This window comes from Thunnus maccoyii, chromosome 4, assembly GCF_910596095.1.
Source record: "Thunnus maccoyii chromosome 4, fThuMac1.1, whole genome shotgun sequence".
Lineage (NCBI taxonomy): Eukaryota > Metazoa > Chordata > Actinopteri > Scombriformes > Scombridae > Thunnus > Thunnus maccoyii.
The window spans coordinates 25,625,839-25,639,445 of NC_056536.1; the positions used below are offsets into that span (position 1 = coordinate 25,625,839).

Sequence of the window (13,607 nt, forward strand, 5' to 3'; positions counted from 1 at the left end):
AATAATGTGCAGTTTTCAACAGAGGTGTATATATATATATATATATATATATATATATATATATATATATATATATATATATATATATATATATATATATATATATATATATATATATATATATATATACACATATATATATATATATATATATATATATATATATATATATATATATATATATTATAATTCCCTCTCTCCCTTTTCGGAAGCCACAGTCTTATTTTTTGCTTGTAGCTTTACACACTTGAGGAACCCTGTTGAGCGCCTGTGAATCCGGAGTGCACATGTAGAAAACAACACTACACAGTGTGCCGCAATGCCTTTGAGACAAATGCCACATCCTCTGTCGAACATTTCCTTCTTTCTCTCCTCAGTCCACTTCTTTAAGTCAGTGTCACCCTGCAGTCATACTGGGAGCAGCTTTGGTTTCCTTGCTGTTCTTTTTTTTTTTTTTTTTTTTTCTTTTGGGTCTGAGCTGACTTGAACAGAAGGATGCGGCTTAGGACAACATGAGAGAAAGACAGGCCTCAGAGCGATGTTATTTTTAGTGGCAGTACTTAAGTGCTCATATCTGAACTGAGACGCTATATATTCCCTGTCTTCTCTTTCTGCGTGTATATCTCACACAGGTGATGCTGTACACTATAGGAAACTAATATTAGACTGAGTGGTGTCCCTGCTTTGGAAAATGTAAAATCCCTGCTCTCGCAAAAAGCAGGTTAAATAATTGATCTATGGAAAATGATCCGGTTTTTACCCCTTGATGGATCTCATTCATTCGTAACCAAGGGCAGCTTTTTTTCCAGTCTTTAATTTCTTCTGATTTATTCTCAGGCACATATCTAACTGTTTCTGAATATCTTATGGGATCCTTAAAAATATCACATCTCTGACTCACACACACACACATTCATCTTGTTTCCTAAATATACTGTTGCCTATAATTTTGCTGCCATCTGCTGTCCATGACTCTTCTGGTGTTCAAAAAAGCAATAAAAGAAAGACATCCATGACCACTGAGGAAATTGGTTCAGCAGTTTATTTGCAGTTTTATTAGAATGTGTTTACAGTTCAGCCATATAATCTCCCTTGGGAAATGAAAGTCTAAAAAAAGAACATTAGCAAACGTTATAAAATAAGTCTTACATATAGGCTATCGAGCTACACTGTATGGTCATTGGTTGGGGGGGATTTTAAGGTTTGGTCACTGTGCTTCCAGTCTGTGCGGCACAGCAATGCAAACAAACGGGGCAGGGCACACCAAGCAACTCGTCTTACTTGTGTGATTTGTTCATGATGGGAACAAATGAAGGAATGACTTCACTTAGAGCATCAACCTTTAGAGAATTACGGGCTGGTAATAAATAACAGTCTGCGTCTCCTAATGCTGCCGTAAGGAACATACAATTGCCTCAACGTTTAAATAATATGAATCCGGTCTGTGTTATGAAAATTATGTGAAGTCCTTTCTGTAGCTTTACCTCCTGATGGCTTTTCTAGAGCAAAGTATCTGAAAACCTGAGTATTTCAAAAAAGATAATTTCATAGAAAAATAACATCTCACAGTATCCATTCACCTTGACTCCTGTTTTTTGTTTTTTTTTCCCTTAACAGAATTTAAAAAAAAGGGAACAAAAGAAAATAATGTGCTATTATGACATCTCAGACACAACACTGAGCTCGGATTCTGCAGAAGCTTATGATTATTATTTTTTCTATGGATTTACAGTAAGGGCCTTTTTTTTTTATTTTTGGCATGAGTGAAATTACTAAACGGCTCGCCCACCTCTCTTATTTGAGACCTCAGAGCAAGGGTTTCACAGTAAGAAAAATAAGTGGTTAGGATAAGGTGGTTTATGTTACCAAGGCAACTGTACGTGGCACAATGGGCACGGCACTCTCTAGAATATAGATAGTGGTTTTGTTCTGACACCAGATACACAATATTAACAGTACTTGAAATATGCACACCGGATGCATACTTTTGGCATCTTTTGCTGACTTCTGAAGTAGGGTACAAAGTAGAGCATCCTAATTCACACTCAAGCAGCATATTACAAAAACATTCATTTATGAATAGGGCAGGTACAATATAGTTCTTAGTTTGAGCCTTCACGAAAGCTATATACCAATTTCCACACTATTTCTCATCACACAATAATAAATAATATGAATGGGTAGTTGTTGTATGTAATATATAGATATACTGCATATATATATATATGTATATATATAGATATATATCATGATGTATTACAATAGAGTAATACAAATCGGGGCTTGGCTCCAGTTAGTGTAGTATTTACAATAGGTCCTCTTATTTATTTCTCTACAAATATTTACAGAATATATATTTCACACCTGCTGTCAAAAAAGGGATTTGCATTATCACAATCAAATATTCATTTATATGGAACAACATTACAAGTCGTGGCAAGTGTGCACATGTAGTGATAACACAAAAACGGGTCATGTACAAACATGTTAGACTGTTTCCCCTCAGGCCAGATCGACATGGCGCAGTGGATGTGGATGACTGATAGTCTTGGACAGTTGCATTATTATTGCTCAGTTTCTTCATGAGGTATAAGTGAATGTCTATGCAGTCTTTGTACAGTACCTTCGTACAGGGGGTACTTAAAAGACGACACTCTGCTAAAGTAGCCAGAGAGAAGCAGAGAGGTGAGAGAGAGATAGGAAGTAGTTTAAACCAAGATGTCTGAAATACCTTGTTGTCCTGGAAACATCTATCACAGACGCTGCAAACTTAAAGACATGTGCAACATTAAAAAAAAAGACAATGTCACTGTTGTTTCACCAGCAAAATAGACATAAAATGTTTCCATTTACAAGTTGTAATATCGACATTTAACATCAGCCAGAGGTCAGCTGTAAAAAGGCACAAAGAATATGACTTCATACTACTGTAGATATCAAAGTGACTGAGAGAAGAAACGTGAGTGTTGTTAGTGTGGGTAGCTGCAGAAAAACAAGTCGAGCTCTAACAGTGTGAAACTGACAGAATCTGATACGGTATCATTCAGCTGCTGCACGCTCTAATTCCCTGTTGAAGTCAAGAGACAGCGCTTCTTCCTCTTCCCTGCCCTGTCCGGCTCCCGGGGCTCCTGTTCTCATCTAAGACCTGAGCCACCCTCTGCTGGCTGGGTGTGAGCCATGGGCCTGGCAGCATCACGGCCCTGCGCCCGTTTGTTTTTGTGGCGGCCAGAGAAAGGCCTGAGATACTGGCAGCAGACACGCTGCCATCAGATTGGCTGCCTCCAGACTCTGACTCATCATCCCCGAGCTGCTCTATGGACAGTGTGGAGGTGAGGAAGGAGAAGGGCTTTCTCTGTGACACCACATCTATCGCAGCAACACTCGGTAAAGGCCCCTCGACGTGCCCGCTACTCTGTGCGTGATCGTCTCTCTGATCCTCGCTCAACTCTGTCTCTCTATTCCCATCCCATGACCTCTCCTGCTCCCTCACACCTTCACCTTCCAGCTCCTTCACTTTCCTCAGTTCCCTGTACTCTGCTGCCATGTCCCAGTTTTCATCATACTTCACCTCCCAGTTTTGTTTGGGTCTGGGAAGCTTTTGATTAGGATTCGGAATGGGTAGGATAACATCCTCTTCACTTTCTTCTCTCTCTACATCAACTTCCTCCTCCACCTCCTCCACTTTTTCTTCCACTCTTTCCTCAACAGCAGGTACCTCCTGCTCTTCCTCTTGCTCAGGTTGCTCATCCTCTGCCCTCCTCACTCTCTCCTCGCTCCTGCTTTTCCTCCCTCTGCTTCTGCTTCTGCTTCTCCCCCTCTCCCTTTCCTTCTTCCTTCCCCTCACCTTCTCTCGTTCTGCGTCGCTATCATCATAACTCCTGAGGGCATCTCTGGGTAAACTCTGAGTTTCTCTTTTTCTCCTCCTCCTCTTTTCCCTGGCCTCCCGAGACCTCTCTCCCCGCCTTCCCTCCTCTTCCACAGGCTCAGAGATGGGGCTTCGTATACCCGAGCGTTCTCCTCCCCACGAGCCCCGTCGTCTCCTTCTCCTTTCTGTTCCTTTCCTTTTCTCTCGTCCATCTGAAGACCTGCTTCTCTTCTTCTGCTTGGAGCTGCGCCCCCTCCGCCCAGCGGACTCTACTGCAGCCAAACCCTGCTCCTTGGGGTGATGCAGGAGGGAGGGGGAGGTGATTCTGTGCTCACGGCCTGGAGATACACATTGAATGGGAGGGGGATGGAGAGAGGACAAAACAGACTGAATATTCAGGTAAAAGGGAGGAAGAGCAAAATCTCTGGCAAATAGCATTATGTAATCTGTTATTAAAGAGCTCTGAAATCCAGAAAGTATCTTTTTGTTTGTTTGTTTTGTTGAAGTGCATTGGGTCAGCTTGTGTAACAACATTTGCTTTTCTATTTTAGTGCAACCTTCAAATAACCCTCCACTAGAAATTATCAGTATATTCAGTACACAGTATATTTTTTGTAAATAAAACTGTGTGCTTACAAAATTAAAAAGTACATTTCCATGCTATTACTTCAGTTGATAATCAAGATGATTCTATAATGAGGGAGTCCAGCACACAGGCTTTAAGGTATCCTCCACTACATGCAGAGACAGCAGTGGTGACTGAGGAGAGGAATGTAGAGAGACAGAAAATGGGAGAACTAACAGGAACCATTACCAACCGCGTATTCTCTGTCCGTCCAATGACATAGAAGCAAGGCTCGCCTAGCTTGGAGTTGGTCATACATAGAGACAAACTGGAGAGCTCCACTGAGAGAGAGAGAGAGAGAAGAGGGAAAAGAAAAGAAAGGAAGGAGCGGAGCAGAAAGGAGAGAAATGTTTGGAAGATGAAACGAGGAAAAGCAAGACAGACCAAAATGCAGGAGGAAAATGTTGGGTGGGTACAGTGAAAGTAAAAAAAAATAAGTAAAAGTGGTACAGATGGGTTAAAAGGGGGAAAGTGAATAAAGAGTGAAAAGGTATTTTAGTTAGAATCAGTCCCGCAGAAAAAGCAGAAGAAAGGAGATTACACACCCAAGACAAACGCGTCACATGCCAAAGAGTTTCCCTGTTTTAAATCTTATATATATATATGTTAACAATTTTCCTTGTAACAAATGGTGTTTCCTAAACCTTCCTACTCTGTCTTACCATAGTCAGGCACGTAGCCGTTTCCTCTCTTGAGCACCAGGTGGATTCGGTGGCCTCCTCTGCGGATCTGCTCGACCGCCTGGCTGTGGGTCATCCCTGCTGTGCTGTCCCCATTGATCTCCACCAGCTGATCGCTCACCTGCAGCCGCAAATCACAAAAACAACTTTCATTACACTTTTGATTGGTTATCTCATCAAAATAGCTCAACATTCAGTAGTATAATGTTGTAAAAGTAGCTGAGATAGGCCCTTTTTACAGCAGACATTTTGACTTGTCACCAAAGGAAAGGTGTTACTAATAACATCAATGATGTCTCTGTTCTTGTGTGACAATGAGCCAGTAGTACCATTAAAATGAAGCAGCAAAATGGGAATTCAGCCATCATTAATTTCACTATTTATACCTTTGTTTTCTTACTGTGACATGTCAGAATGTGTAAGAATGTAAGAATACATAAAGACCTATTGTATTCTTATTTAGTAATAAGAATACAAAAGGTCTCTTTTTAAATAGCTTTTGTAGGAGCCAAATCCTTAGTTTGTATTCATTTATATTCTTTAATTTTATATACTGGCCATTTTGTATTGTGTGTGCAATGTGTGTTTATTAATGCTGATCCTCCTTTAAAGGACAAGTGCTGCAACCTAGTGGTGTGGCTGACTGGAAAGCATACAGTCTTTAGATCTTGCACAGCTTGCACCTGCCTGCTAGCTTATTTTGCATCTTTTATTTATCATAATAGTTTTTTCCATATGCAACTGTTGTGAAGGTAAGGAGGGAAAACAAATATCTTTATTTTGAAGCGCATCTGGACATTCTTTTTTTTTAAGCATCTAATTAATCTCAGTCAAGTTCAAGTTATTTAATTTTGTGTGTCACTGTGTCACATTATTCACATTTAGAACACCTGCTGCAGTTTAAGCAGCTTCTCAAAGTCCCTGAAAACAAGTATTTTCAATGAGAGATTTCTGTATTTGTGTTTTTGTCTGTGCTCATCTCACTGGTTTGTGGGTGTTTGGTGGTTTGAAGCGTGATGTCACATACTTCTGCGCACCAATCAGAATTTAGCGATATATGAATCAAAATGTGATGCTTATGTTGCCAGGCTGCCCACACAGCTCTGCGGAAGCAGATATGTAGAGTTTTTGAGTGTTAAACTTACAATAAATAATACCTAAGGATGTTTATTTTCAACACTTGTAACACTAAAATTGTTGCTCATTTAGTCATGAATATTTAATGTTATTGAGACAAATGTAAGATTTGAAACCAGGTTTTCAGGGGCTTTCATTTTCATGCTTTGACTCGGAGAGGTTTAGCAAAAGTAAACCTCATCTGCATATTTTCCAACACATTTTTAAGATGACTGAACAGAATACGGGACATGTTGGTACGTTAATACAAGCACTTTGTTATTGATCAACACTGATTACAAATGTGTGTTGGAAGTAGTGCTGTGAAAGGTTTAAGCAATGCACAACTGCACATGCTATCATACAGCAGCAACACTTATATAAATAATAACAGTAGAGACTTAGAAAATGATACAATCAAATATAGAAAAGAGAGAAATAAATACAAATATTTTAGAGTAAAAGGGGTTGTTTAACCTCCTCGGGTTGTTCCAAAGTCAAGAGACCGAATACAAAACTGCATCACTTTTTTACAATTGGAGACTGTACATATTGTAAAATACAGACAGCAATCTGACGCACCTGCATTCTTTGGCTCCGTGAGGCCGGCCCTCCCTCCATCAGTGCCAGGACATAGAGGCCCATGTTGTACTCACTGCCCCCTCGGAGGCTGAAGCCGAAGCCTGAGGGGCCACGATCCAGGTCTACACTGTAATACCTGGAGTCACGCTGGAAGACGAGGACAAAGAGAGTGACAGGGAGGATGCCAAATCATCACTGCAGGAAATATCATACTCTGGCATTGGATAGGATGAGCTAAAGTAGAATCATGTTTAAAGGAGCAGAGAGGATGTTATGCTAAGTTACGGTGCTGCCCTCACCTTTGGACGTGACCTCTGACCCTTTCTGCTTCTGTGACCAGGGTCATACTCAGTGGTTTCTGAAAGGCTTGAAGAGTCTGCAAGAGATAAAGGTAAAAGTTAGTTAAGAAGAAGAATTAAGAGCGTCTATGTGTGTGTTTACTGGTTGCTTGAGCTTACAGGTACTAGGACGGGGGATAATAGTGAGGCGTAAAGTATTTCCCGCTCGGCGGAGGATCTGAGCAAGCTCCCGATGAGGCAGAGTCACCACTGAGCGTCCTTCTACTGCCTCTAATCGATCTCCAGGGCGGATCTGACCACTCTTGGCTGCTGGACTGCCTCGCCGGACCGTCACAAATCGGTGAGGGAGAAGAGAAGCAGCTGAAGAGAGGACAAAAAGACATCCAACAGTTACATCTACTTTAATTGACTTGTTGCTTGAGTTTCTTGTTGAGTGTGTCATATTGGACTAAAGTTGCAGTTGGAACACAAAAACTCTATTCAGCCCCCCGAGCTTTCCTTTTAACTGAAGGCAGCGAGTAATATGTGGAGTCAAATGTAGATAAATCTAAAAGCAGGAAGATTTATTTCACCAGAGTTTGTGCCAGAATTCCTAAAACAAGCTGTAATTAAGCTACGGATCGTTTTTTGTTTTTACTTCCTACAGAAGCCTTTCTTTACACCTCCCCCAGTGTCTCCTTGAAACACTCTCCTCTACTTCATCTTCCCATCTATCAAGCTATCCCTCCATCCGCTGACACATCAGGAACTGCTCTTTGCTGTTCAATAATTTGTCTTATCCTCAAGAACAAACTGTCACGGAGCACAAGCTTTCCAGCAATATTTTTACACCCCCAATCTGTCAAACTGCACATAACGGCAGACTTTAGATATCTACAGTTCAGTTTATACAGCGTCAGTGATTCTTCTAGGATCCCCAAATTGTCTGCATTAGTAAGCCGCTGGCATACAAAAAGAACCCACATAAACAGACACTGTAATACATGCTGGCACCACAAAATATTTTTCTCCTCTGTGTGGGAAAAAGCTGTCCATCTTTCCCAAGCTTCTGCACCGCTGACACCCCAAAACACACCACATGTCACTCCTACTGAGCTATTATCCACGGGACTGTGTAGCTAATGTCAAAAATAATCTGCAAGTGTGCGCTCGTCTCGTCTGTTTGGTGGATTCATTTGACTTTTGAACTGAAAAGAAGATACAAACCACAGTGTGAGGAGGGACAATTGGCTTCATGAACTCAATTTGTCTTATCTTTTCTATGGAAAGATTGCTCACAATAAGGCTTAACTCTGGTCAGTGTCTAAGGTTGATGAGAAAAATATTGAGCCACGTGAAAATAAATTTGCTTCTATTAATCTCCTGTGCCAACTAAAAAGCTTCTTACTGTTTTTTAGCTTGGACAGTCTAATTCTATCTTCTGTTCCTCTTTCTGTATTTTAGTAAACTCCCTATTACTCTCTCGCTGACCCCTCTTTGAGAGTATGCTGTGTTTTGGTGACAGCTGGCCCCTCTAGAGTCTTGGCAGTGTCCTTATGTAACCCATCAGGCAGCATAAACATTTTGAGACTCTCTTTCAGCCGAAGTACATACTGTAACCCTCTCTTCCGTCTACATCCTCTCAGGATAAAAATAGCATGACAAAATCGTTTTATAGGGTGCCATGAAATGCTTGCTAACAGATTAATATTGGAATTGGCGGGCTAGGAATATGCCATATGAGATGAAGTGTATGTCACTCACATTGGAATGATGATCCAGTTAAAAGCTGCAGCCTATAATTTAGAGCCCAGAGACACATCTCCAATCTGGGCCTAATCTGGGTGACCCAGGCAGAAACGGCAATCAGGTCAAATCAAAGCCAAGGCAGCTTTGCAAATAGTCTTCTTATCATGCATAATACATCAGCCAAACGTCAACAGTCGCCAAAACACATGAATACACATGCAACACCCATGCTCACACGCACACAGTGTTATTGTACTCATGTGCAAAATAACACACACACACACACACACACACACACAGAGTGACTCACACGCAGAGGGATTGAAACAGATGTACTCATCCACACATACACAAACAGACAACACACTTAAACTACACACAGATGCATCCAAATGGACTGCTTTGTATCGTAGTGTCTTTTCCTCTGGCTTTCTGTGTTCTCCTGTCCAGAATAATCCCACTGCGGTATGCCCAGCAGCCAGCCAGCCAGCCAGCCTCTGACGTGCTGCACTGATCACTACTCAGGAGTGATAGCAGACCCCCTCCCCACCATTGTAAAAATCCCCCTCTGCAGCTCAGATGCACCTTCCCGCAGCAGCCTGCAGATGCCTACTACATGACAGAGACGGCAGAGATCACTGTTGATTTTGAGCAGGATCCTTCATAGTGTGTGTGAAGGTTAGTTCATGCTGGACTCACTGCAGAGCACTGCTAATATCATCAGTTAAATCCATTCATTTAGCTGCCTGTGTGGCTCACTAATGGCTATAATACACACACTATTACCACATCATGTCATGTGCTGCTTTAAGCCCAACTGGGTTAAAAACATTGTAAATTCTGCTTCATCAGCCGGTAAAACTGTAAAAATGACCATAAAACATATCTATCTCAGCATCAGTTTGATCAATTACCTACAATGTAGAACATGTGAGCCTGTGCATCTAACTTTCACGCTAGCACAGTCAAAACATCCGCCTGAGCAAACTTCAGAGTGCAACACAGAATTCAAAACCTCTAGCTCATGCACAAACCTAAACGGTAAACACTGCACCAATCCCTCCCCATTTTTCTTTTTGGTAAACACGAAACGAGAAGTGGAGCGAATAATTACGTTTAGACTCCTTCACAGTTTTCAAAGCAGACTGTAGTCTTTCCAGCATGGCTCTTTGATTAGCATGCGCAGAAAAGCATAAAAAATAAAATAAAATCCTAAGTCCCGTGTCAGGCAGCTTGGAGGTGTTGAGAATCACATGTGACGGTCAACAGGAAGCTAAAACACAGGTTCGCTGTCCCTCTGTGGATTTTCCCCTCTGTTGCTCCTCTGCGAGGGAAACGTTCAGCGTAGCATTTCTCTTAAGCATTCAGAGAGCGATGGAGAGAGCGGGAGGTAGGTGAGATGCGGAGGGAGGGAGGTTGAGATAGGGAGAGAGAGGGAGAGTTTTAATCTTTTGAAAAACCAGACTGGACGCTTTTACTGCAGAGTAAAGGGGTGTGTATGTGTGTGAGAGAGAGAGGGAGAGAGAGGGGGGATGAGAGTGGGTGGGAGCTTGTGAGGGAAGAGCGGTGGAGAGAAAGACTGATGAGAGGGAGAGATGGAAGGGGGAAATGATAGAGGAAATAAGGAGATATGGAGAGACAGAGGGGACCTCTTTCTGTGACGTGACAAGAGTGAAATGAAGGGGAGAACGACGACACGGTGGGGACAGGAGGTTTGGGGAGGTGCTGCAGAGACAGGTGCACCTACAACCTTAATCTCACCATGAAAACATAAATGTGTGCTCGCTCAGGCCATAAAGCAAATTGAACTGCATCAAACTGGAACAGAGGGCAGCCAGTACAAGACATGGGAAGGGGAGAGGGGGTAATACATCATGGGGATGCTGCGGATAACCTGCTATTCATAAGCCCTTCACTAAAAGCTAATAAAGGCAGGATGTGTTCCCTTCCCAGACAGAACATAAACAAGCCTCCTGTCAAGTCAAAGCAGAGAAAGACAGACTAAGACCTCAGTTATGCGATAATTTCAACAAAAGGTCATTCTGCAGGGGACAAATTGAATTAAAAAGAGCACAAGCACATATAAAACCCGTCTATAACCTGTAAACCTCTTAATAAGCCAGACCATCGGGCGTCACGCATGAGATTCTGAATATTGACCTCAGTGACTATCACCCTATTCTTCAAACACAACCACATGGAACAAAATATATGTGTACGGGCACAGAAACTAAGGCACAAATGTGTGTAAGCGTGTGATTGTGTAAAGTAAAACGTGGCTTTGCAAGATCCTATAAAAACTGGGGAAGGTCATACAGAGATGAGAAGTGCCATATTAATAGGTGAGCTGTGAGTGTACCTGCATGCATTTTTTATTTGTTTTCAGTTATCCTGATGGCTTCCAACACGGTGTGAAATATCATAAAGGGGGATGAGATGGTGAGACCTAGGATGACACACAACTGTGTCTAGTTGGTTTTGTTAGATTTTTCAAAAAGATTTTGTTTAGGCCATCAAAACGTCAACCAAACATCACTCATGGTTATGTGAGAAATGCATTTGCATTTAGCTTTAAATGAATATGGACAGAAAGTATACACTTGAGTAATTATATTTTGCCAGCTTAAGTGCAGTTCATAATAAACTGGTCACTGACAACAGCGGATGCCAAAACTGATTTCTTGCAACAATGCAAATAAAATCAACCAGGGAAAAAAAACATTTTACAAGAAAAGGGTTCATGATGTGTCATGACTCATCCGGTGGCATGTGGCCATGGTGACTACTTTTTAATCTGTAATTACCTAATGGTGCTTCTGTTCACAAGGGCATCCAAATAAAACCTGTTTCCCCGGGCAGATAACCAAATGGTTCTACTGGGCCAGAAAACTAAAAACTAATGCTGTGTATTGCCCATCCAATTCTGACATACACCGCTGAGGTCTACTGACATCTAAGGATGATCAAAATATCTGATATATTCAAAGCATTTAACTTGAAACACAAAATGATTTGTCTCTAGGTAGCTGGCTCTCACCTTTGCCATTCTCCACATCCTGAGAGGCAATGACAAACCCAAAGCCCTCTCCTGGCTTTCTCCTCAGCTCCACTTCAAACCCTCGGAGCGGCTGAGTTCGTTCAACACCCTGCCTTTCCAGACCTGAATCAGGCTCTGCGACACCAGCCGCCTCGTCCTCCAGGCCCGTGTTGATCCAGTCTTTGGGCTCCATGGTCAGGGTCACTGGAATCGACTCCAAGAAACTGGTGCTCTGGATCAGCGAGGAACGTGTGGGAAGCGGGGAGGGAGGGGTGCTGATCGAAGTACGGGGCACAGGTAGTGCCTCTGGGAGGATAGAGGAGTTGTCTGAGCCAACAGGTGGAGGAGGAGGGCGAAGTAGAGGAGGGGGGAGTCTCCGAATAGAGCCGGGGGAGACGGTTGAATGATAGATGCCTGATAATTAAGGAGAGAGAATAATAGTGAATAAATTTGGTTGGCAATTAATAAAAATCTACAACAAATGTGAAACATTTACCTCCCCTGTAAACCAACAAGATGACTTCTCCCTGTTTGGTGTGCTCCTGGAGAACAGTTTGTACCTGTGAACACATAAGTATGTCGCAGCGAAATGTGAGATAATTAGATTAAATTTCACACATTTTCAAAATCAGATGCTCATCTCTTGAGCTAACTTAAGGCTTGGGAGACGATGCTGGTCCCAGTGGGAACGCACAACCAATTAAACACAAAGAAAGTGTCACAAGATGATTTCTGTAGGACATAAGAAAAACTAAATTCTTTTTATACACAATTATGTTTATTTTTCAGACTTTTCACAAATGTTTCCTTCTTTGTAGAATAACGAAGGCTATAGTTTTAGCTCTTCAGGCCCCTAAAAATAATTCAAATGCATCAGTCTGAGAAGGAAAAATCATTCTTTGATCTAATTGCTTAAAACTCTGGGACAAAGGGTTTGTATCAAGTTCTCACAAACAAATAAAGTTGGAAACTGCTGTTTTAACTCATTAACTATAAATTTTGTTTAGTTTGCATTGCTTCCTCTTCCTTCCTTCCCTCTTGTTTGGTCCTTCATTACCTGTGCAAAACTGAGACTCTGGACATCAGCTCCGTTTATTTTGACAATAGCATCCCCTGGCTGTAGGGAGTTGCACTGCTTCCTGTCCCAGACTCTTTTAACTATTGTCATGCTGCCTCCCGGACCGCCGGCTGTCACGCTGAAGCCGAGACCTCTGTCTCCTTCACACTGAGACAAGGCCACTGGCACCAGCTCCCCGCCGCTGAAACCGCCAGCTCCACTGCCCACACTCATCGCCCCAGGGGAGGACACACTGCTAGGGCTGGCAGTGGGGCTGGTGTTGCCATGGAAACCGTTGAAGCCACGGTGGTGGGGGCTGTCAGGTGTCGGAGGAGGTCTGAGGTGGGATGTCTGCGGTCTGAAGAGACGGGAGTGAGCGCTCCGGGGGCCGACGGGGGAGGACGAGGGCCTCCGTGGGGACTGAGGAAGGGGCAGCCGGGACCCCGATAGGGTGCAGGTGGACAAGTCGCTCTCAGATGACTTGGACGTTCCATAACGTAACGGATGAGGGGGTGTTGAGAGGGAGTTGTTGTTGTGATTACGGATCATTGAAGCCCTGATGAGATAGAAGAATGGAGTTGAAATCAATGGTAAATACATCTTTGCTTTGACACATGT

General features: G+C 42.5%; 1 protein-coding gene across 3 annotated transcripts in view; it reads right to left on the reverse strand.

Annotated features, from left to right (window-relative positions):
- Positions 1-1,024: 1,024 nt before the first annotated feature.
- The window catches only part of LOC121895938 (membrane-associated guanylate kinase, WW and PDZ domain-containing protein 3), a 42,254-nt gene continuing 29,671 nt past the window's right edge, over positions 1,025-13,607 (reverse strand). For all 3 annotated transcript variants that reach the window (XM_042409498.1, XM_042409499.1, XM_042409500.1), the window contains 8 exons: positions 12,990-13,545; positions 12,429-12,492; positions 11,933-12,346; positions 7,327-7,527; positions 7,168-7,244; positions 6,869-7,015; positions 5,153-5,291; positions 1,025-4,203 (listed from right to left, as the gene is read on the reverse strand). In XM_042409498.1, the coding sequence (XP_042265432.1) occupies positions 3,077-4,203; positions 5,153-5,291; positions 6,869-7,015; positions 7,168-7,244; positions 7,327-7,527; positions 11,933-12,346; positions 12,429-12,492; positions 12,990-13,545 (2,725 nt within the window). In that variant the 3' untranslated portion in view covers positions 1,025-3,076. The remainder of the gene's footprint in view (positions 4,204-5,152; positions 5,292-6,868; positions 7,016-7,167; positions 7,245-7,326; positions 7,528-11,932; positions 12,347-12,428; positions 12,493-12,989; positions 13,546-13,607) is intronic.